Source organism: Halichondria panicea, chromosome 1 (assembly GCF_963675165.1).
Source record: "Halichondria panicea chromosome 1, odHalPani1.1, whole genome shotgun sequence".
NCBI lineage: Eukaryota > Metazoa > Porifera > Demospongiae > Suberitida > Halichondriidae > Halichondria > Halichondria panicea.
The window spans coordinates 10,564,319-10,587,632 of record NC_087377.1 but is presented as its reverse complement, the minus strand read 5'-3'; the positions used below and the strand labels follow the sequence as shown (position 1 = coordinate 10,587,632).

General features: G+C 39.0%; 3 protein-coding genes and 1 long non-coding RNA gene across 4 annotated transcripts; all 4 read left to right on the top strand.

The window, feature by feature from the left end:
• Nucleotides 1–5,413: 5,413 nt before the first annotated feature.
• Nucleotides 5,414–7,615, top strand: LOC135340113 (uncharacterized). The gene is made up of 4 exons (XM_064536474.1): nt 5,414–5,790; nt 6,188–6,349; nt 6,623–6,722; nt 7,109–7,615. The coding sequence occupies exons 1-2, from the start codon at nt 5,424–5,426 to the stop codon at nt 6,262–6,264; spliced, it is 444 nt and encodes a 147-aa protein (XP_064392544.1). The 5' UTR covers nt 5,414–5,423; the 3' UTR covers nt 6,265–6,349; nt 6,623–6,722; nt 7,109–7,615.
• A 698-nt stretch (nt 7,616–8,313) lies between these two features.
• LOC135344156 (uncharacterized) lies at nt 8,314–16,557 on the top strand. Its single transcript, XM_064541328.1, has 5 exons — nt 8,314–10,202; nt 10,359–10,736; nt 10,868–10,972; nt 11,022–11,132; nt 16,299–16,557. The coding sequence occupies exons 1-5, from the start codon at nt 10,139–10,141 to the stop codon at nt 16,454–16,456; spliced, it is 816 nt and encodes a 271-aa protein (XP_064397398.1). The 5' UTR covers nt 8,314–10,138; the 3' UTR covers nt 16,457–16,557.
• A 723-nt stretch (nt 16,558–17,280) lies between these two features.
• On the top strand, nt 17,281–18,206 carry LOC135337783 (uncharacterized). The gene is made up of 2 exons (XR_010395325.1): nt 17,281–17,821; nt 17,873–18,206. It is a non-coding gene; the product is annotated as an uncharacterized LOC135337783 (long non-coding RNA).
• Nucleotides 18,207–19,593: 1,387 nt separating this feature from the next.
• On the top strand, nt 19,594–22,967 carry LOC135339967 (uncharacterized). The gene is made up of 9 exons (XM_064536267.1): nt 19,594–19,754; nt 19,854–20,177; nt 20,495–20,821; nt 20,919–21,263; nt 21,308–21,652; nt 21,720–21,980; nt 22,042–22,083; nt 22,141–22,455; nt 22,686–22,967. Exons 1-9 carry the CDS (start codon nt 19,694–19,696, stop codon nt 22,838–22,840), a joined length of 2,175 nt encoding a protein of 724 aa, XP_064392337.1. The 5' UTR covers nt 19,594–19,693; the 3' UTR covers nt 22,841–22,967.
• The last annotated feature ends 347 nt before the right edge of the window (nt 22,968–23,314 follow it).

Sequence of the window (23,314 nt, the reverse complement as noted above, 5' to 3'; positions counted from 1 at the left end):
TAAAATGTTGGCTATACTAGTATCTATAATGAAACATAATTTTATAATTTTACGAGCCAATTTAATTATTCATAACTATAACCAACGTTAATACACACACTAGAACAGTATAAAAAGGGCAATGAATCTTAAAGGGAGTAAGACCTGGCAATTATAAGTGAAGTATTTCAATCTAATGATTATGATTATAGATCTACCCTGTGAATGTAGACTGGCCTTGCATTTGACATTTACATTTTTGACATCCTTTGCCAGTCACTCCGAACCCGTTGTCCAAAAAACCGAGTCCTGTAAAACCATGATGCTGCTCTCTCACCTCTCGCAATCTACTCTAACTACTCTCCTGCTATCCCTAATCATCCTTACCACGACCTCCTCAGACTCTAGTTCCGATGATCAGAGAAAAGCTTTGGGAGAGAACAAGTTCCAAGAACTGCAAGAGAAGACAGTGAGCAGCTCGTGTTGGAAAGATGCTGTGGCCAGACTCAACACAACATGTAAGAAGATTACTGATGTGGAACAAAGTCGATTAGCCGTGGAAGAATCTCTTGACTTCCACTGTGAAATGGAAGTCAAACAAAACCAGGCCTTGGACAACCAGGCAGCCATTATAGACTATATATATATAAGACAGACGAATAGCTTCCTCACTTGATGACACCAGGAGGAGTATGGATCGTCATTTTGATGATGTTAATGAAATGGCAAAGAAACAAAAGCTGCTATTGGCAGAAATGTTTGGCACACTACAAGACTCCATAGAGAGTGTCCGTTATCTAATGTCTCTCTTCCTGATTGAATTTGTGGGCTATGAAACTTTTGCAGTTTTCGTTGCATCTTTGCTGGTGATTCTGTTTCTACCTCGGTTTGGTTACAGTCGGTTCAAGCTCTACCTGCTGCTGTTTGGAGAGCTGGTTGTCGAGGTGATCGTGAGGAGGTTGTTTGGTTACCTTGTTCTGGGGGGAGGGGCTGGGAGCAGATCACCACCTGAGGCTATGGTATGTTGTTATCCCTACACCCAATACATGCAGTCATGTTTAGTGTACTATGTTTGTACAGAGGATTGCTAAGCTCTTACAACATTGAATGTAAAGGGCATTGTTAATATGCACCTTGTGGTTTGTGGCAAACCTCTTGCATCATCATCACGATTTCCTTTCAGAGTGCATTGTTCATGTACAGTAAATAAGAAATTGATTCTTGTGCAGAGGATTACTGTCTTCAAACTTCAAACTGACATTGAACCACAGACATAATTATAGTCACATACATTGCACTCTGTATTATAATAGCGTCTTCAGTACTTTCGGATAGCTTTGACATTTAGTGTGGTCTCACAGTACCTGTCTGTTTCCCAATCCTGTCATAAGAATGGGCCACAAGTTGAAGTGTCTGCATCCATAAATACAGTAGTTCTGCGTGACTGTGTACTTTCCTTTACCCATTGCCCCTTTACTTTGTCATGGAGTCCCCCTCTCTCTCTCTCTACAGGAAACCTCGGCTCCACATGCAGCTACCTGTGGTATTGTCGCTACATTGCATTTATTGCTGGGATCATTCTCTATATGTGGGAGTGGCTATCTTATCGAGACCACACCCTCCTACTGACGGAGCTCCATCAGAACACTGACCTCATTAGGGCACGACTGGGAATCAAGTCTCCGTTAAATCAGAAGAGAGCTAGCGGCTCTGTTGCTATGCATGGGGTCCAGCCTGACATGCAGGGGGGACCACCCCCTCCCAATACACACAGCTGGCCTATCAGTGCCCGTGGAGGCAGCAAAGAGAAAGAGGTACTCAATTTCAAATTCAAACTAAAGTGACGACACTTTTCCTCATTTGCGGTCGTACTGGATTAAGCAAATGTGTGGCTGGCAGAGGAAGATTGCCACACAACCTTGTTGAAATCAATGGCAATTTCGGTCTCACCACTTGTAAATATATTCAACCACTCACTCAGTATAGGTGAATTTCCCTCAGAGTGGAAAAGAGCAAGAGTGGTCCCAGTCCCCAAGGGTGATATATACGCAAAGTTTTTGTCTAATTATAGACCCATTTCCATCAGCGAGCAAGCTCCTAGAGAAACATGATAAGTCAATACTTGAGGAACATCTGATACAACATTGCCCAATCTCAACAAGGCAGTGGGGATTTATGCGTGCACGCTCAACTGTCTCTGCACCAATACAAGTTGTGGATGATTGGAGCAAAGCTATTGACAGCAAAAGTGAAGTTGCTGTTTTTTTTGACATTTTTTATTATACGTAACGCATTTGATACAGTACCACTGGCACGTTTACCACTAGTCTACTTCGAGTCGAACTTATACTTTACTTCTTCACTTGCTCGAAATAAACAGCTACCTTTTGAAGTGGCTTAAAAGTTACCTATTGAAGAGAGAGCAATTTGTAGTTGTGAATGGACAAGCGTCTACCACTCTCCATGCATGCTATGTCAGGTGTGCCTCAAGGATCAGTCTTAAGATCATGTACATTAATAATGTCTCTGATGTAGTCTCAAGCGACACCCATTTTAATATGTTTGCCGATGACATGATGGCTATATTTATAGAGTGTCATTAAATCCATCGAAGACTATATGATACACTTCCGGAAGACATAAACAGTGTTGCTGCTTTCATGTCTGGAAAACACCTTCATTTCAACACATCAAAATTTAAAGTGATGTTAATATTAAAACAAGAGAAGTAGGTCCATCGAGCCACTCACATTTACAGTCAATGGCTTTTCCCTGGAGCGTGTGGAAACGTTAAAGTATCTAGGAATCCAATTTTCATCAGATCTTTCTTGCATGGCATTCCCTAGCCTCGATTCCAGGCCGCTTGAACAAGGCGGCCTGGTATACCTTGTATGCGCATGCGTGTACATTACCCCAAAAAGGGGGTAATCCGTGTATTTGTGGATACTGTCAATAAAATAAACCGTATACTCTTTGTATTCTGATTTTAGAGTCCGTTACATAGAAGTATTGTGCAAAGATGACTGAGTTCTTACGCCCTTTATTGTATCAAGCCAAGTCTCTACTTAACGACACCCTACACTGTAAGGCTACAGATGTTATAGGAAAGGCATGATGTGTTCCTGCGGGTCCCCTGATGAGGCTGTGGTAATATAGACCAGGCAAGTGTTCTGCTACTAAATCTTGCCTTTATGTTCGACAAAAAGTCATTGCTGAAGATAAAGAAGCTAATGATTACTCCTGAAAGCTTTTAATAAGCTTTAACTCGACACTCAGGAAGTTATTCACTCAAGATCTACTGATGTATTAAAGAGTCCACCACTCTTCCTAGCTGGCAGCTCTAGCTGTCTGGGAGGCTTTCTTAAACTGTCTCTTTGATAAACAGAGCTAGAAGAAGCAACACTGCTGCAGCATAGTTATTCTACTTTGATTAGTGTCTCTGAAAGCTGCCATTGTGGTCACATTGTCATACGTATTATTCCCTTTTGTAACTTTGTCAGGTTTTTTACAATTTGTAACTTGTTCAAGCGGCCTGGAATCGAGGCTAGGCATTCCCACACTAAGGCACTTTGTGAAATCAAGAAAACTTGTTGGACTGCTACACAGAAACTTTGCAACTTATTCTCCCCTTACTGTTATGCTGAAACTATACAAATCTTTCATTAGACCAAATCTGGAGTATGCTTGGATAGTTTGGAAAAGGCCCAGAAGTTTGCAATAAAGGTTTGCCTAAAGCAGTGGGACTACTCGATTAGCTATTTGGATCTTTTGAAAAAACAGAACTACCAACGCTGGGTCAGAGAAGGGCATTGGCCAGCCTGTACCACCTATTCAATATTCTTATAATAATAAGTTACTACGAGGACACACCTAAGATACGATACAAGACATGTTAATAATCTGTCTCTTGCTCCAGTTTTATGCAGAACCACTCTTTCTTCCCAAAAACCATTGAACTATGGAACAAGATTGTACATGGCAAATTGTGAACTTAGCGCTTGTACTTCCTTAGAATTATTTAAGTCTATACTTAATGATCTTTCAGTACTTAGTATATGCTTTGAATACGTAGTTACACTATTATTATTATTATATATATAATGGTACTAGCTTTTGCTATTTATTGTATCCTGGCATTGCCAAATTGTAAAAAAACAAAATCTAAGTCCACTTATTAGACTGTGATTGACTAAGCTCATCACTAGACTAGTTTTATCGAAGTTTTCTTGTTTAAAGCTGAGGATTTACTCTTATTTAGCAGTAGTTCCAAGCCTTTTCAGGCTTGCTAAACCTTTATTGGAGCTTAATAACCCAGCTCAAGAGCAACAACCTTGAAAATCCGAGATATCTGAGGTGAATAACAGTTTCTTTTAGGGACAGGGGTGCTAGATTTAAATCTGGGACAGTCTAGGCTAGTTTAGGACAGCTGGCAAAGACTGATGCATGCACAGATTGATTGATTGTAGATATATCTAATACTTTTTTAAAATTGTGATCATTTTCCTGTTCACAAAATTGACATGCTGAATTTTTTGTCCGCAAATGATACAGCAAATGTTATATTTTAGTTATATGGAGCTGTTGTAGGACCAAACAGTTTTATAGGCTGCAGTGTTATTTAGCTCGAGTTTCAGAGGCTATAATAATACACATTCTTGGTGGTGCATCTGTTTACTAAACTATTATAATTGCACAATAATTGCAAATTGAATGTGTAGATCAAATAAAATAACATGCATGAATGCTGAATCGAGGAGAAATATAGTTCAGCTTGTAATCCATAATTATTGGCTATTGCATCCAGTTGTTATAGTTAATGTATTATAGTTGCCACGAGGCAAATTATAGTACTTCTATAGTTGTACGCAATGACAACAGCGAGCAATGACAAACTTCATTGGTATTAACGAATCTGACATGAAACCATCAGGAGTGCACTCCTGATCCCATCCATAACAACTAATCATTTTCCAGTTTCTACACGTGTCTGTTCGACTTGTTGAAGTCTGTAAACTTGGTGATTTGTATAACAGATCAACAATAACACAACCATTTTCTATTAGAGGAGTTAATGATCTTTACCATTTGTCGATTTGACTGACTAAAAGAATGTGGTCATTTTATAATAGAGAAGTTAAGGATCTTTACCCGTTTAGTTCTATCCACGTTTCCGTGCAAACCTACTTATCACGGAGTACGCGCGCGCAGTCAGTGCACTACTCATCAATGCTATGAGTATCGGATATCAACCACCATGCATGCAAGATCGAGACTTTGGTCGCCAGAACCCACTGAGTGCTTTACTATAATTATGGGTTAGTCCATGAAGTTACTTTAAACTCCCTCTTGTAGCAGAATCTATCATAAAAGGATATCATCCTTTAACATTTCCTTTGGTGATGTAATTGAGTACCGTGAATGAGACTGAATAAAATACAGTTCATATGTCAGCACTATGCACACCTCTCTCTCCAGCCCTTCCCAGTCCGCCATCTTTACTGACAGTAACTCAGTCCAGTGGCTACCACACTCTCAGCTTCTCTATCAAGAAAGGCTCAAGTCCCATAACACATTTCATCATCAACTATACTCAATCTGCTGTCCTCACCTCACCTGGACAACTTGTTATCGCTAGCAATGACTCTAACTTTATTATCTCCATGGAGGGGAATGATACCAGTGGTGTTGATACTGAATACAGTGTTGTGTTGAAGCTAGCTGGACTGGAGAAGAGTGCAGAGGTTAGAGTGGTTGGGAGGAGTGAGCTGGGAGATGGACCGTTTAGCGAAGTGGGGATAATTGAGAACAAAGGTGAGAGGGTGAAATGCATGCAACCACTTAAAATTTGATATTGTTGTTACAATCTCTATACCAATGTAATTTATACTGTTCACTCAATGTGGGTATCTTATTAAGTATATAGACATTGCTCCGCAGCTTCTAGCTTTAGTAGTAGAGATGTGGCGGTATGAAGACTTTCGGCCTTTTTTTGGAGGGAGCGAGTGATTTGATGACAAATCTTAGAGTTTTACCATTTTGGAATGCAATTCTTGGGGTTTAATTTTACGATAGGCACTAAAGATGTGATAACGTTATGAATTCACGTAGACAATGCCTCAACATCGGTTGATAAAAGACAGACACACTAAAGTCAACTTAATAGGAAATTAAGGATCTTTACCGGTTTAGTTCTAATCACATTCCCCAGGTTCTGCGAAATGGAGACCCCTTCATCATCTTGTCAGTGGAAGTGCCAGACGGGGAGCTAACTATAACAAATCTTAATCCTGATACGGAGTACACAGTCAGGCACTGCTCATCAATTATTGGACAACCACCATACATGCGACTTTGGCTACTTCTTTATCAGGTTAGTGGTTGTCAGAACCCACTGAGTAATTATGGGTTAGTCCATAAAGTTACGTACTGCCTCTTGCAGTAGAATCTACCATAAAGGGTATCGTCCTTCTTTAATAATGTAATAATGTAATTGAGTATCGTGAGTTCGATTAAAATACAGTGCATTTGTCAACACTATGCACACCTTTTCTCTCACCATAACATTTTTATAAGTTTCTTCTATAACATTTTTGTTCTTTTGAAACTTGTATGTGTATAGAAATTATGTTGTGTTTTCTCATAGAGCATAATTATCATCTCTGTGATCATTGCCGCAGTGGTGGGAGGAATGCTGCTTGTTGGCAGTGATCATAGCAGTTTGTAGGAAGAAGGAAGGAAAATTGGTGAGTGTGTGTACAGTTTTGACTTTCCACTCTCTCCCAAAAGTGATTGCTTATACCTATAGTTCTAATTGGTTTTCTTTAGAGATTTAATCAGTTTATACAATCGAGACTGAACGGAGACAGGCTTCTGTTTTTGCTCAATCGTATATTATACCTCACCGCAGTTGGTGCTTGATGCTTTACTACAAAATGAGCTAAATTTTCGTTATAGCCATTAAATTGAAAATAGTCCCATATGCATTTCCTAGTCTGGTTTATGCTATTGTGTATATAGTAAATAATTATGGATCAATGTTACAAGAGTGCATGCCTATATAGTGCTACCAAACTCCAGCTAAGCTTTTAATCTCCCCCTACCACACATGTATACACACATGTACATGCAGCTATCACTGCTCGTGGAATACGACCATCTTCACTTGACTTGGCCATGGAAAGCAGCATGGATTAAGTAGATGCATTGACTCATTTCTACAGTTCTAACCTGCTTCGTAGAGCCGGCTTGTTCGTACGCTCTCCCCCACTAACCCCCTTGATGACGAGAGAAGGCATCTCTTCTCCCCTCTACTCCAACTTTCTCTCTTCCTCCATAACAAAACTGAATTACACTCAAAACAGTGTCAGTGGCTCTAATCTCGACACAGTCGTGGACATGCATAATGATAACTTAACTATCAAGATTAGTGACTTTCACTCGAGTAGCAAGTCCATGCCCCACAACTACAGTCCCCCTGGTGGGAACAATAGACAGCACCTGTGTCTACAGACCAGCTTGAGTAGTGACCGTAACGATGTCTGATCTGTCGTGTCTGCATGAGAAGCATCTATTGACCTAACAACTCAAATGAGAGCACCCTATCAAAGAGTACGCCAATGGTGAGTTTCTAAAGTTTCCATTTTGTGAAAAAGAATTTATTCGTGTGGTCTTACTATATATAACAGATGAATAAATTAGTGTGTTGGATACACCGCCTACAATTAAGCTATACATGACCGACGTTTAGGCCCATTTCTTACCAATTGCACTCGTGGATATGCTGCATGTTTTCTGTTGTGCATTCATGTGTGAACTATGCTCATTGCCTCTATGCCACAAAAATTAAGGCATCGTGATTCATGCAAGAGTTTTTCATAAGAAGGCTGAAATGAAATAATTATACCATAAACAATTGCATGTGTCAGATACCAAACCTACTGTTTATTTAAAAGCTGATTCAGCAGGGCAGATCTCTATAGATTTTTCAAGCATGACATGTACATCCACCCAGGCATCAGCACACCAGCAGATTTTAATTTGTATCTGACTAGTCGTGAGTTTGTTTTATCCCTCTATCCAAACAGCACCATACTTCATGTAAATCAGAGCCTCGATTTTTGTTTAAAGTCCTTCTGTGGGTTATAGCTAACTAAGGTATTCGTGAGGTGCTATAGTTGGGCGTAGCCTGACCATCCCTGATGGGAGGTCAGGTTGCAAGCCTATCTGGGATTTGTTCTAGCACCGCTATAGTGGCGCCCATCAGATTTGCAGCATTTTTCACGTGCTTAATTGGTTTACACTTCCGTTTGCATCTAGAGTAAGGCATCTATATTCAGACACAATGCATGTTCAGATACTCATTCTAAGGAAATAAGCAGTGATAAAAAATTTTCTTTTGCACCATCTGATCAAGCATGTGTTACTATGAATGTATGCAAAAAAGAATTGATAAATATCAACTACTAAGTCTTCAAGAGCTGAAAATGTGCTAGTGTCTGATAAACGGTAAGAACAGACAAAAAAATCGCTCATCAGACACAACCTACCGTTTATTCTGTAGGGGATATGCTGAGAGTCACATAGTAATTATGTAAGGACAATAACTAAACAATAAAACCCCCAAAGTTGGAGTTGCAATCAATCGTTTTTAGTATGATTTTCATTGATCTCAATGGACTGCAGTACACACAAGTGGGCCACTTGTGGAATCAAAAACAAATTTACGATTACCTAATAAATAATAGGTATCAATGTCTATTTTTGGTAAAGTAACAACGTTTTCATGGCAAAAAATGATTGAAGGTGATTAGTTCAAGTCAGTAAGCAAAAAAATGCTCAAGGTGAATATTATGGATCAGTTCAGCAACATAACACTGAGAATCATAATTATGTCATGTGTCAGTTGTGTGCTGTGTTTATGTCTTAATTTTGTCTATAATTATTATGTCGCATTTTTTGGCCAGATTTTTACGGCGGATTTTTTATGAGGCAGATTTTTCAAGATAAAAAATAGAATAATGGGTGAAAATGCATAATTTATCAGGGCCTAGCCTGGTCTTAACATGTTTTTAGCCTTTTGGTATTTTGATTTGTGCTATCGACTGTGAAAAGTGAATATTGTCAACGTTCTCTTAACTGTCTAAGTACTCTAAATCTCCAGTCCCTCACACAGATAGTACAAAGTGATTTAAACCTTCATGGAAAACCTTTTCTTTATGTAACTCTTCAGCAGTTTACATGCATATACACGGCAGTATACCGGCGTACATAGCTCTATCAGAAAAGTTATGTATCGAACAGACACGTGTAGAAACTGGAAAATGATTAGTTGTTATGGATGGGATCAGGAGTGCACTCCTGATGGTTTCATGTCAGTACCAATGAAGTTTATCATTGCTCGCTGTTGTCATTGCGTGCGTCAGAGTATAGTTACTGTATCTGCACTGCCTGTTGTTATCAACATAGATAAATAACCCAGTAACTAATGCGGAAATAGTTTATAAACTTAGTCTATAAGTGCATGATTAATTCATTATAATTGTTATTGAACAAAACTTATAATGTCCCTAAAGGAAACAAGCAAAGTATAAGCGACAGCTTTTGGGAGAAAATGAATAATTATATATAAACAAAAGTTCAGTTTGCACTGCAGTATAATTTTGTATCATGTGTAAACAAGGCAGTGTCAAGATTGTATGAGGACAGAAGTCACATGCAGAACAAGTATACAAAGGGCACTCTAACGGTGACCTTTGCTCTCAATCCTATATATATACCTCATGCACTTGTACGCTTATCACAGTACAGAATATTTATAATTATACAACTATAGAACTGAAGTACTATAATTTGCCTCGTGGCAACTATAATACGTTAACTATAACAACTGGATGCAATAGCCAATAATTATGGATTACAAGCTGAACTATATTTCTCCTCGATTCAGCATTCATGCATGTTATTTTATTTGATCTTGACACATTCAATTTGCAATTATTGTGCAATTATAATAGTTTGGTAAACAAATGCACCACCAAGAGTGTGTATTATTATAGCCTCTGAAACTCGAGCTAAATAACACTGCAGCCTATAAAACTGTTTGGTCCTACAACAGCTCCATATAACTAAAATATAAATATCGTTAGCGTGGTTGGTCTTTATGATGAGAGTCACTTACGCTTTGCTGTTACTATCACACATATTATGTCTATGTGGAGTAAAAGGTAAGCAAAATGTTTTCAGTAAGGAATACGACACGATGTATGATTAAGAGATAATTATAACATTAGCTACAGCTGCATGTGAATAACATGCATGGAGTGATAAAGTAAAAGGTGTCTCTCTATGTGTACACTGATTGTGTTGCTGCTATTTTGCAGGATCATGTACATTTAGATCGCAGCCTACTAACATACATGTGCTTTCTGGAGACTCCGCTTGGTTTGGTTGTGATTGCCAAGAAGAAAGGCATGATGCACCTTCGTGGATTATTGATAGTGTAATATATCCACACTCATACTTACCGCCACCATATCATTTTAATTCACAACTTTCTTCTTTGGAAATCACTAAAGTTGCCACGTCAATGAATCTCACTAACATTCAGTGTGTTATTGGGTCAATGTACAGTACTATAGGAATTGTGTATGTTTTAGACAATGATATAATCGATTACACTCCAACAACAAGACTTAATGTCAGAACTGAAAGTCAATTCATGGCCCAAAATTCACCTGAATTATCGATATCCTTCACAGGTAAAGATATCTACTTAGAACTCTCTAAATTTTTATTGATCGCTTTGAATTATTAGTTTCATGCAGTGTTTCCCTCGCCATATTTTTCACTAATTAAAGACAAATACCATGCACCTTGATATGTTTTGTAGGAAACACTGGATTAAGGCTTGAGAGTAAAGGAGAACACAATAAATACAGCACACAATGCAATACAGTGAATCTAGGACCAGACGGAGAAATTGATCTATATAATTGTAAGAAACTATACAATTATTGCCACGCACTATAATACTTTTAATACAGATGTCGTTATTGGAGGGATTGGATCTTCTCTTGGAATTCTAAGCACAGTAGTTCCAGTAACTCTATTCATTGCCTTTAAATGCAAGAAATGCAAAGCCCGACAGAAAACTGGTAAGCATGCATATATATACAGTATATACACCTACATACCGTATAGCAGTTAGGAATGACCGTTAAGAAAGGTTTTTGTGGTTTGAATAGGAGCCTTTCTGCAGCATGCATGCGACATTAAATTCGTGGGTATAAAATGTTCGCAGTATATACATATACATGCTTAATCAGGGAAAAACCACAAACAGTTATACACTCGAAATATACACGCTATACGATGCATATTTGTTGCCTTTTGACATCTGAGATCAAAGGAATAGCAGTGCATGCCAGTATAATTGTGGCATAATTATAAATAATGTAGGAGGGCCAATAATTATAATGAAAACACCGCGGGTGCTGATGCCTCTGTGGAGGTGCCAAGCTACATAACATAAAGCTACTAATAGCACAAACATTATAATTATCATGATGCATTATAATTAATTTTGCTGCATGCAGGCAGAATCCAGAACTAAAAGAGTGGGTAATGATCGACCCCATGATTGTTGTTAAAAATAATGTATGCCAAAAGTTCAAGTCTAAAATATATAGCTGCATGTCACCATGCATATAGATACTGTAACAGGAAAGAGAGAGATTGGCAACGAATCACGTGCACTCATAAGCTACACATAAAATCAATACAGAACTTGATGAGCCATGCATCTGTGTTTCCCACCTAACGCGGTAGAACAATAATTAACCTTTTACAGTAAATACAGACCTTTCCAAGCCCCCCAAACACTTCTATTCGACTTGCTTGTAGGCATCATTTAGATACGACAAAAACATAATTTCGATTGTTGTGAAGTAGCTAGAGGTACATGCGACGCGAGGTACATGCGACGCTATGTACCTCCTACTACTATAATATAGCTAGAACTGCTTAACTATGTAGTGTACCCTGTAATAAAACAGTTAAGCAGTAAAATTCTTATACTGACAGTAAAACAATCGTTTGTCTCTTTTTTGTGTCTTTGGCCATTTTTCTAACGTTGAATTAGGCGGCCTCGATTAAACCACAGGGAAACACGGATGGCTATTCGAGGCACTTTTGTTGCCAATCCCTCTCTTTCCTGTTTCTTTTCCTGTATCTATAATGTCACGTCAGCAGTAGCCTCCTTCGCAGCCTCTCCTTTTTCCGTTTTGTCACAGGTCAATAAGATAAAATATGGGAAGTTGGAGGAACAAGAAAGAGAGAACTAACCGTTGTTAAGAAAAAGGAGAGAGCCTGCCTCGCTGACGGTGGCACAGTGAAAATGAACGTGGGCAGTCAGTAGATGGGCGGAGCCTGACAGGCAACAAAGCCACAGGATGCCTACGTATTGCAGATGTAGTCTGCGGGCCAGACCTTTTTTCAGAGGGGGGAGGGGGAAGAGGAGAAAGAGGTCTGGAGACTCTTGCAGCACTTCCGTGTGCTCTTGGAATGTAGAGACTTGTGATATTAGACGTTATAAAGAAGGAGTAGATGTAGCAATACTCCGGCTGTATCCAAATTCCATTGGCTGTAATCCAAATTCCACAGAGGCAATACTCGCATTTCATTGGGTTAAAAATCATATGACATAGGATATGCATTTCATTGGCTCTGGCCATGCACATTCCGCTAGAGCACACGGAATTGCTCAGAGGAGGTTCGACATGCGTGCACGAAACACTACAAGTTCAGTGCATTGAGGTCATTGCAGTCACATGATAACGTCCTGCCACAATGCACTGAACTTGTAATGATTCGTGCACGCATATCGGATCTCCTCTGGGAAATGCTGCAAGAGTCTCCAGGCCCAGAGGAGGTTGTTCACATTTCAACGGAGGAATGTGTGTGCACGGAGAAGAGGAAAGCATGAAAAGTTGCTGTCCTATAGCTAAAGCCAGACGGCTGCAATTAAACGATTGTAACACTCTATACTAGTAGCAGATGATGCTAACAATACCCAGTCACACTAAAAAACGAGTCATACCCGAATCAATGAGCCAGAAACTAATAGTACTTTCCTTGATTCTTTGACTCCTGTCTTCAATGATAGGCTTACACTACTACAATTCATAAACTAGCAAGAGATGTAATACAAGAGAGGATAAATGCTCAGGAATGCAAGGAGACAAAAGTGCTGACTCAGCGGGTTGAAGACGGTTGGAGGAGAGGCCAAACATGGGTTTGCATAGCACTTTTCACCGCGGTTTAAATCATGACCAACCTCCTCTGCTCCAGACCTATTAAATCCTAGCTTTACTTGATTTTGCCCCCGAGCTATTAGGTCTGGCCCCCAAACTATTGCAGACTCACTTATTACGATCAATTGCAAGTCTGGAGTCGAGACAAGGGCATAGTAAAAACTAAATCTTTTTCCTTGAGGCTTGAGTTATTATTATAGAGGCTCTAGAGCACCAGCACTAGAGTGCAAACTCTCGGCTGGTGACATGATTATAAAGAAACCAGAAGAGTGATATAATTATCTAATCCTAGCAAAACCAGAGTAAACTCAAGAGGCATGCTAAAACTTTTAGTGGTACATGCATGATCACAGTCTTAGAGAAGTTAGCCTCGAGACCAGCCGTTTGTTATCTGAAAGAACGCCTGGTCAAGTTCCAATGTCGGCCTTGAATCAAGGCTAGTTCCAATGTATAGAACTTGTCTAATTGCATTTTAATTGGTCCTGGACTGATAATTGCTCGCAACAACCATAACTACCCGTGAATATCATTGTGATGCTTACTGCAACGTGCAGCTAGCTATATAGTATACAGTGGTGGATCTAGAATTCTTGAAAGAGGGGTTCCAGGGCTCTGAGCGAGTGCAAGGACTGTTATTTTACCTAAAAAAAGGTAGTCACTTCTTCGAAACAGTGAGCATGCGCATTAACACACCGAATTTTTTCCTAAAAAAGGTCATCACTTTTCATAAGCAATCTGCATGCACTACGCTGGAGAGTTTTTAGCCTTCATAGTCACTGAAACTACACAGACAAAGCTTTATAGGACTAACAAGGACTAAAGGTAAGTGAGAAGTGCATGTGAAAGCTAGTAAGAAAGGAACAACTTGCTAACTAGTTGCTTGAGCCTCCCACTCATTTCTTTCTCAAAGGGGGTTCAATTGAACCAAAAGAACCCCCTCTGGATCTGCCACTGGTATAGACCAAGAGTTCATTAGGAAGAGTACGCAACTCCAATAGACTGGGGTGGTGATAAAACAGGGAATGAGGGAAGGAAACAAGAAATGAGGAAATAAGAAATAGGAAATGAGGAAATAAGAAACAAGAAATGAGGAAATGAGGAATAAGAAATAGGAAATAAGGAAATGAGAACAGAAATGAGAACAGAAATGAGAAACAAGAATAATTCTGAGCAAGTTTGAAGACAAGCTTGCATAAATTATACTTAGCTACTGGTCGGCTCTTCTGCCATCATGGCATTATACAGGCATGCATACTAACTGGTACACGGTGTGATACCCTCTACCTTAACTTCTCTATACTGGCAATACATTTACCGATTTTTCACAATCTGGTGAGCAAGTGATAGTCAATTGACTGGACTCAATGTCAACATCTACATGTAGCAGCAAAGAAACTTCCAATACTGTTTGTCAAACCAAGCAATTTCTAGTCTGCCAGTCCTGTCGTAAAGCTGCAGGAAGTAATGACATGGTTTGGTAGTACACGGTCTGGTATCTGATCTCGCTACGTACAGGGTTCAGTTTCTGGGTGAAGAAAGCAATTCCCACTACCATACACAAGCAATGCCTATAGTGAAGGCTGATACTACTTTAATGAAAGAAAGCTCACTGTGTCATCTGAAGTGATGGTAACTTAATTCCTACAATGTATCGACAAAGACTGTGTGGAGGTGCCGATGAAACTTTTCAGTGCTAGCTACTATATATACTTGACTCAACTAATTCTAAACACTTAGTCACCTATACTAGCTTCTTGGCTGATATCAGTTCATTACTTTTGCGTATCTATAATATTATAAAAATGTCATAATCATTGACGATCATAACCTATTTCTTGTTTCCTCATTTCCTATTTTTTGTTTCTCATTTCTCATTTCCTTATTCCCTGTTTTATCACCACCCAATACACACAAAAGGCATTCCTCCAGACCTACGTCACAGATACTAGCTGTTGTAACCGCAGCTAGCAGGAAAGGCAATGAGTTATTCATTGTCTTGTTGTGTCAGTTTGCTGTTACCGCAATCATCAAGCCTAATCACTCGCTGACTCAGCTAAACGAGTTCTACATTGGAACTTGACCAGCTGGTATAGTCTGCACGTACTAAACAGACACAATGAGATTGAAGTCCAACAATATCCACTGTTAATGCTATTGTGCTGACCTAGAATAATAGGCGTTCTTTTCAGATAATGAAAGACTGGTCTCGAGGCTATAGAGAAGTATGGCTCCTTCCGCTTGGTGTTAGGATCCAGACCAGTCACGATTCTAGCTTTCTACTTTAGTGACCCTTTTCCTAGTACGGGACCACTTCAGCTGCAAGTGCAGTGTAGTGTAGCTTTACGGTGGCCCTGAGTGCTACTCGTAGTTGATAGTTCAGATAGTTCAAATGCGTAGAGTTGGTAGTTCGTAGTTGCTACTTGATATAGTTCAACCACGTAGTTGGTAGTTCGCACTTGCTACTTGATAGTTCAAACGCGTATAGTTGGCAGTTGGGAGTTGGTATATAGTTGGTAGTTGGTAGTTGGTTGGTATAGTTGGGAGTTGGCAGTTGGGAGTTGGTAGATCTAGTTGGCAGTTGGTAGAGTAAAGTATCAATTATCAGACAGAACGTATAATCAGACAGCTGCCGGAGGAGAACGGATAGGCGAAACAAGCTGATTTTCACCCGACAATAGGTCTACCTATATTAACAACATTATTATATAACCTCCAAAAATGTGTTGTAGGGGAGACTTTTAGCGACCAAAAGCACCTTAAATCTTGTGGCTCTGCCTCTTCAGTGATCTGTAGGTTCCTGTGTCTGTTTATTTTGTCTGATTAATCGATTTATCAGACACGACCACATTTTGGTGTATATTTCATTAGTATTGGGCTATCATTTTTGTAGCGGCTAGCTTGCGAGACTAGTTTCATTGTAACTATTATACATATACTGCATGCTATAGTTTAAAAACTGGGCCTGTATATATATATATAATAATAACCACCTTACTTTGTATGATATAGGCAATTCTCTGCATATCTACGAGGAACCTAACTTACCTGAACCAGTGTACGACCAAATATTGAATAAGGTGGTGTTCATCGGAATGGAAGCAAGCAAAGATCCAATTCATATGGAAGTAAATGAAGCTTATACTACAGTCAAAGAGCTGAACAACTGAGTACACAAACTATATAATGATCTATTTAAGCCAGCATAAGTATATAATGCCGGCTAAATGGATATATACCCGTGCAAAAAAATTTATCCACTGTGTGTCAGTGACAGCAGTTGTAAGTTGTGATTAACCTTAAACTTATGATGCATGTATAGCTGCATGTATAGGGGTTAGTTGATTAGGCACATTATTTTTGGTGAGAATTGTGCTGGCTTAATGTTGGCCTTTATGAGAATGATAGGCAGGTTTTGGAAGACTTAATACATGCAGGTCAGTACAAATAAATAATAGTAAAAACAAATCCTGATGAAAGTATGTACTGCATGCATGGTACAGTGAAACTTATATATAAATGCCAGGAACCCAGGTGACAGGTCCCAAATGAACAGTTTGTGTACAAAAAACAACCTCTCAACAAAGGCCACCTCTGTATATTAAAGGCCAAAACATTGTTCCTCAAAGGTGTCCGTTATAGAGGGGTTCCACTGTAGTTGATTATCTCCTTATAGCATTCTAGTGTTAATAACGAGTCCTGTGGCCATTATTTATAGCTCAATGTTACTTGTACGATGACATGGGGTCTATGTTGTACTTTTGAGGAATAATGTGGGAATATAATAGGCAAATATAGGCTGTTAACTTGAGCATAAAAGAATAGCATAATCATTTTTTTGTATAGATAATATCTCGAGCATATTAAATCTACCACCCTATATATATAGCTGTATGCATGTGTGATCATCATGGTAAGGATCTAAATGCACCGGCCTGCACATTCATGCAGCCTATTAGCCTCGATCCCAGGCCGAGTTTTCGCTTTTATAACGGTTAGGCGAGGTACTAGTTGTCTGCGCATGCGTCAATCGTTCGTCAGATTCTGACGAATGGATATTCTCGTTCACTTTCGTGACATTTATATTCGTGTACTATCGTGTACTAGAAGTCAGTTCCCGTTTTATCATTATTGGAAATCAATTGGAATGGCTCTTAGCTGAAGCTTCTCTCTTCTCTGAAGCTTATTCTGAAGACTGAACAACAAGGGAAGAGGTATAAAGCTTTGTCAAGCTTGTTAAGGTCAGATATTTTTGTGTGGGCCCTATGGCCGGCTATGCTATCAAGTCTTGTTCATGTTTGGCAAGAATGTAGGTAGACTATAGTTTCATCATTAATATGGTGGATCAAGTGAAGAGTGTGAGCTAGAGAACTTGGTGCTGCCATCATCAGCTCGTCGACAATGACACTATAACCGAGAAATTTCTACACGTATTTAAAATGTCTACTTCTCTGTACAGGAGCAATGGCTAATATCCAGCTGTCCCAACAGTGCTCCTCTTGGCTATACTAACGGACGAGACTGGACAGTTTGAGGTAAGGGTTTAACCGTCTTTGGTTTCTTTTAATATTGTCCTATACTCACAGACACAGGACTGGAGTATGATCTGCTCATTCGAGCGTTGCTGGGTAGCTCAGAGACATCAAGAGAATCTACGTTTTCTCAAGCAATGAGTTACGAGTTGGGGCCTAGAATCAGAGAAGTCCAGCAGCCTGCTAAATCTTTTTGAAACGTAATTTGAAGGCATTCAATCATCCTGAAGTTGCCCTGGGTCACTGTAATTGTGCTGCAGCACAACTGGCAACTCCCCAGGCCTTTGTGAAGCAGCTCCCTATGTGCATCTTTTGTGTACTCACTCTGTGCATTTTCTGTGTACAAATTTCGATTATTGATTTATTAAATATTTTTGCCGACCACAAATTAGACTGACTCCCCAGCCCCTTGAATAGTGGGCCTGGTATTTACTGTTGGCGCGTGGGTGGACAATTAATTTATTATTTACCGTATTTTATCTCATTGAACGTTAAAACAGTTATTGTGATAAGGCCACTCCAAGTGACACTCTGGTTTCTGGTCCTGAAGTTTTTCTAATTGCATGCGGGCGGGCGGCTTTTCTCATTATGTCATTATCAATTTCACCTCATTATTTTGCAAATGAATATCATTATCACACTATTTTGTACCACATGGACCATTCTGCGCATGCGTAGTAGAAATAATGAGATAGAAATCCAATAATGAGATAGAAATCCAAGAATAAAATCTGATGCGGGCGGTGGACCAGAAACCAGAGTATCACTTGGAGTGGCCTAAAGAACAGAAAAAAGAAAAAGGAGAGGCTACCTCTCTGTATAACTGTAGACAGAGACAGCTAAGTAAAACATTAGCTCTGTAGATTTATTCATTAACTTGAGGCTCGGATCGGATACACACTCAGGCGACAAGTTAATCTCATAAGAAATTAGTTAAACCTGTGGGTAAAAAATAAATGTGGATAAGTACAGTGGCTGTGACGTAACATAATGTGAGGACTACTTATTGATTTACACAATAGATTTACCATTGAAAGCACTATCCATTAATACACACTCAAGCAACAAGTCCAGATACACACTCAAGCAACAAGTCCCTCGGATTGTAAACACATTCAGGCCACACAGTTCTCGGATCAGATACCACGTACTTACTCTGTGACCAATTTTCGGCAAATGTCACAACAATACTTCCTTCCAGAGAGAATGGCACTGAACGTCAAACAGACACACTAACACTTTGAAGATGGCTTCACTCAGAGAAACAAGAGGAGAAATCACCATCACAACACTTCTTTCAGAGAGAGGTGCACTGGTCCTGTCAGAAGGTAGCAGCCATTACACAACTTGGACTAGATTTCTTTTTTCAATGACATCATTATAAATGAAACGGATATCAATGTTTTACAACTAAATGCGGAATAAGAATACTGATAAATATACTACAATTTACGATTACCAAGATTCTTGGTAATTCTGGCGCATGCGTAAACAGTGCCATAAAGGCTAAAAAAAAAAAAAAAAAATGTATACCAGGCCGCCTTTCTCAGCGGCCTGGAATCGAGGCTAACCACAAATATACAATGAAAATTTGACGCATGCGCAGACAACTAGTACCAGGCCCAGTTGTTTGCCTAACCGTTATAAAAGCGAAAACTCGGCCTGGGATCGAGGCTAGCAGCCTATAATGACATTCACATATTGCATGTGCAATGTGCATGTGGGAAATAATTATATTCAATGCAGGTCATGCAATTGCAAATTGTGCTAGATCTGCATGGCATCATGCATGTATAATATACACTGACTGTTTGTATTAATTATAGTGACCTATAATATAGATCTATAATCTAAAGTGATGCTTATAAGTTTAATATGTATGCAAAAGAAATGCCTAAACACAGGAAACCACAGACTATCATTGGAGTGCTGATCTGTAAGTTTTTTCTGTAACAGCAGAATACAGGCATGCAGCCAACTGAATGTAGAAACTGACTTTACTACTGTTCCATGCATGCATGCAACATTTTTGCAGGCATTCTATGGTTGGCAATTCCATGCTTTGGGAGCAACTCTTTTGAACTGACTTTGGTCAGCCATGAAGGAGATAGTGTTTTTCTGCCTTGTAGTTACCCACTTGCAAGCAGTCTATCAATTGTTTGGGAAGTGAATGATGTCATTTTTACTGTGGAAAGCTTGCCTAATCAGCTACAAAGAGTGTCAAGTGGCTTATTTATAAGAGATGTCTCACTTCAAGATGTTGGTGATTACAATTGTTATACTTACAGTATGTCAAACCTTGAGCAACTGTACTCCAATCACTTGGTAGTGATTCCTTCTGAAAGTGATCACTCATCAGGTACTATCATAATAATTATATGCACAAATAATGCGTTTATAAATAATTATATCTGGCTCATAACTTATAAGTACGTAATACCGTATCATAATTATAGCCGGTAATTTCGAGGGGGGGGGGGCAAAACATTTGTGGTTGAGCAACATATTTAGGCAAGATCGCTTCATTCGTGGGTAAAATGTTCGTGGTCAGAGCTCCAACCACAAAAACAACGAATATTCTGTCCCCCGGAAATTACAGCTATATACGCAAAAATAGCAATTGCATGCATGCGAACATAAAAAGCAATCTATAATAATGTATATACATGCACATAGGGACTATAGGTCAGCTGAAGACGGACTTAAACATTGATAGGGGACTTAACTTCCAAGCTACAGAGAACGATGTGATATTTTTACCTTGCGTACCAGCCATAGGAACGCACGCTGTGACACTATGGAGGATTGATGGAGTTATCTATCCTGTAACGGAGCTTCCTCGTTGGCATTCAAAGCACTATGGTGGGATCATTGTGAATCCTGCAATGAGCAGCACAACAGGCACTGTATATGAATGCTACACCACAGTTGACAACAGCATTGGGCTGCTGTACACAGTGTCCCTTTCTTTACGACCGAGTATCCCAAAAGATAACGAAACCTGTAAGTCAATACGTATATACAGTACATTTTTATGCACGACAGCAAATATCAGAGTCGTGCATGGATAGTCCGTATAATTACATTATATTCATTATAGTGCATGCAGCTGTATACAGTCAGTCAAACACAGCCAGGGTTAAACTTATCAGCCGATTGGTGAACCTGACTTTAGCCTATAAGGAATTTGGATTCAAAATCCAATCAGAGGTGGACAGTACCAGTTTAGGTGCAGAACCTGATATATTTTTCATCACCGACGTGATTAAATATGGCACTATACTATGGGATGATCTTTCAAATGTCATGGAGCCTATTTTTTCGATACCAAGCAAGCATTTTCAAGACATTGACGCATATGGTACAACATATGCAAAGAATTTTACCAATGGAGACAATGAACCCTTTGCAACGCTTGGGTATCTCTACAGAACAGATGTAAATGGTAAGAAAGATAAATTTTGACCTGTCCTTGATTTTCATATACAGAGACTACCAACAACACCTGCATACCTGAAGGTCAGACATCTTGTGTCTACCTACCAGAAAATAAAAATGATCTACGTGTCATGTGGCCGACACATCCGAAATCTGATGATGACTGTATTTGTCCTGTATTTGCGGAGAGGGAGCTTGGACCCACATTTAAAAGCTGTTATTGCTTTGTATTTAATCTTACAACTTATAACATCGAGCTACAAGACAATGACAGGATATGTTGGAAGAATCTTGATCGTGATAGCAATGACACAAAAATACTGCTAGTTAAAGAAGAACTAATTGGTAACTCTGATGTGAGAGTGATCGAAAGTCAAAACAGAATTATAGTGCAAGGTTGGTAAAATAAAGAGCTTAGTGTGACTATAATTGTTATGACATGAAATATAAAATGTCCATGCAGGTCCCCAGTATCCACCAAATCTTACATATAACAGCAGCAATAACTCTGTATGCGCTACATCCGAAAGTGAAGAATGGAGTCCTGTGATAGGAACAGTAGTGGTGGTAAATGATGCCACAGGTGATACCATTCTTGATCGTGCTATACTGAAATCAAACTTCTGCCTGGAACTTGATGACCTACCGCAGAGTTGTGCACCGTTTCAAGTAAACATGACAGCGTTTAGTCAGTGTGTTCAATCCGAACCAAGCACTTTCCAGGGTGCGTTATTAACTTTGTAACATGCACGTATAGATTAATAATAATGCTGGTATATATACAGGTCAAAAAAATGGCACCATATGTCAGTGCCTACAAGATAAAGGTAAGTGTCCTATAGCAAGTATATATATGATTAATGTATTGACCAATACCAATACAGTGAACCTAACATTCAACATCAGCTATACTACATATGATGAAATCATAGTAACCATACATTTCAGCTGTTTAAGTTTAAAGGACTACGAGATATCAAATGTTTTTCTAAAATCAACTCAACTCTCAAACTGTGGCAGCACCTGTAAGAATGCAAGCACATCCTTTGATCTGCGTTGTGCGGTTAATCAACCGTTCAATATTTCCATTATGGATCTAATGCCAGGGACTAATTATGGGGTATCAATTGAATGGATGTCTTCTACTACTGGACAGCATTGTTTGATTGCAGAAAGTCAGCAATCTATTACACTCACAGGTGAGTGTCCAATCTGTCCATTTGTTATAACTTTGACGTTTATATGAATAGCTAGGTACGCATATAATAGAACAACAGAATGCAAAATTACCCGCTTAGTAATTTTACTTGATAGCTTTATAACGTCCCTTGAGAAGTTAATTAATTAATGAATTTGTTCCAGTTGCATGCATGCATGTATGGGTGTACGGGGGTTATAATAAATTGACATAATTTATCTTAATCTGCAGAAGACTCTTCGAAGTTGACGCTCATCCTCTCTTTGAGTGTACCTATCGGGACCATCTTACTAATTGTCTTTATTGTTTTCATTGTACTGTTTTCATTTGCCGTACGCAATTGTCGTAGAAATTTGAACCCAAACCGCTTCATTAATTTTCAGTAGCTATAATTATAAATATAGTTGTTTTACACTGCTTATGCACTTTACATGCACCTAGAACCTATTATGTACACTAAAATGTTGGCTATACCAGTATCTATAATGAAACATAATTTTATAATTATTTTTACGAGCCAATTTAATTATTCATAACTATAACCAACGTTAATACACACACTAGAACAGTATAAAAAGGGCAATGAATCTTAAAGGGAGTAAGACCTGGCAATTATAAGTGAAGTATTTCAATCTAATGATTATGATTAGAGTAAACAATGGAACTTCGCACGACACGTATTTTCGAACGATTTAGCACTACGGTAAGCAAAAATAAACTGCGATATGCAGAATCTGACCCTACACAAGCCGACTTACATACCTTAGGAACAAGCTGGGTTGAATAGCAACGTCGTAGCTCTTGCAATGATGACATAATAATCCAGAAAACAAAAGTGTGCGATAGCACGGTTGGAATTG

Excerpts from the sequence above, each read along its gene's own strand:
- LOC135344156 (XM_064541328.1), top strand. The coding sequence starts at position 10,139 with ATGATGAGAGTCACTTACGCTTTGCTGTTACTATCACACATATTATGT. Across the intron at positions 10,737-10,867 it reads ATTATCGATATCCTTCACAG|GAAACACTGGATTAAGGCTT; the intron begins GTAAAGATATCT and ends TATGTTTTGTAG. Across the intron at positions 10,973-11,021 it reads AGAAATTGATCTATATAATT|ATGTCGTTATTGGAGGGATT; the intron begins GTAAGAAACTAT and ends CTTTTAATACAG.
- LOC135339967 (XM_064536267.1), top strand. The coding sequence starts at position 19,694 with ATGTATGCAAAAGAAATGCCTAAACACAGGAAACCACAGACTATCATT. Across the intron at positions 21,264-21,307 it reads CTACAGAACAGATGTAAATG|AGACTACCAACAACACCTGC; the intron begins GTAAGAAAGATA and ends TTTCATATACAG. Across the intron at positions 22,456-22,685 it reads GCAATCTATTACACTCACAG|AAGACTCTTCGAAGTTGACG; the intron begins GTGAGTGTCCAA and ends CTTAATCTGCAG.
- LOC135340113 (XM_064536474.1), top strand. The coding sequence starts at position 5,424 with ATGTCAGCACTATGCACACCTCTCTCTCCAGCCCTTCCCAGTCCGCCA. Across the intron at positions 5,791-6,187 it reads GGGGATAATTGAGAACAAAG|GTTCTGCGAAATGGAGACCC; the intron begins GTGAGAGGGTGA and ends CACATTCCCCAG.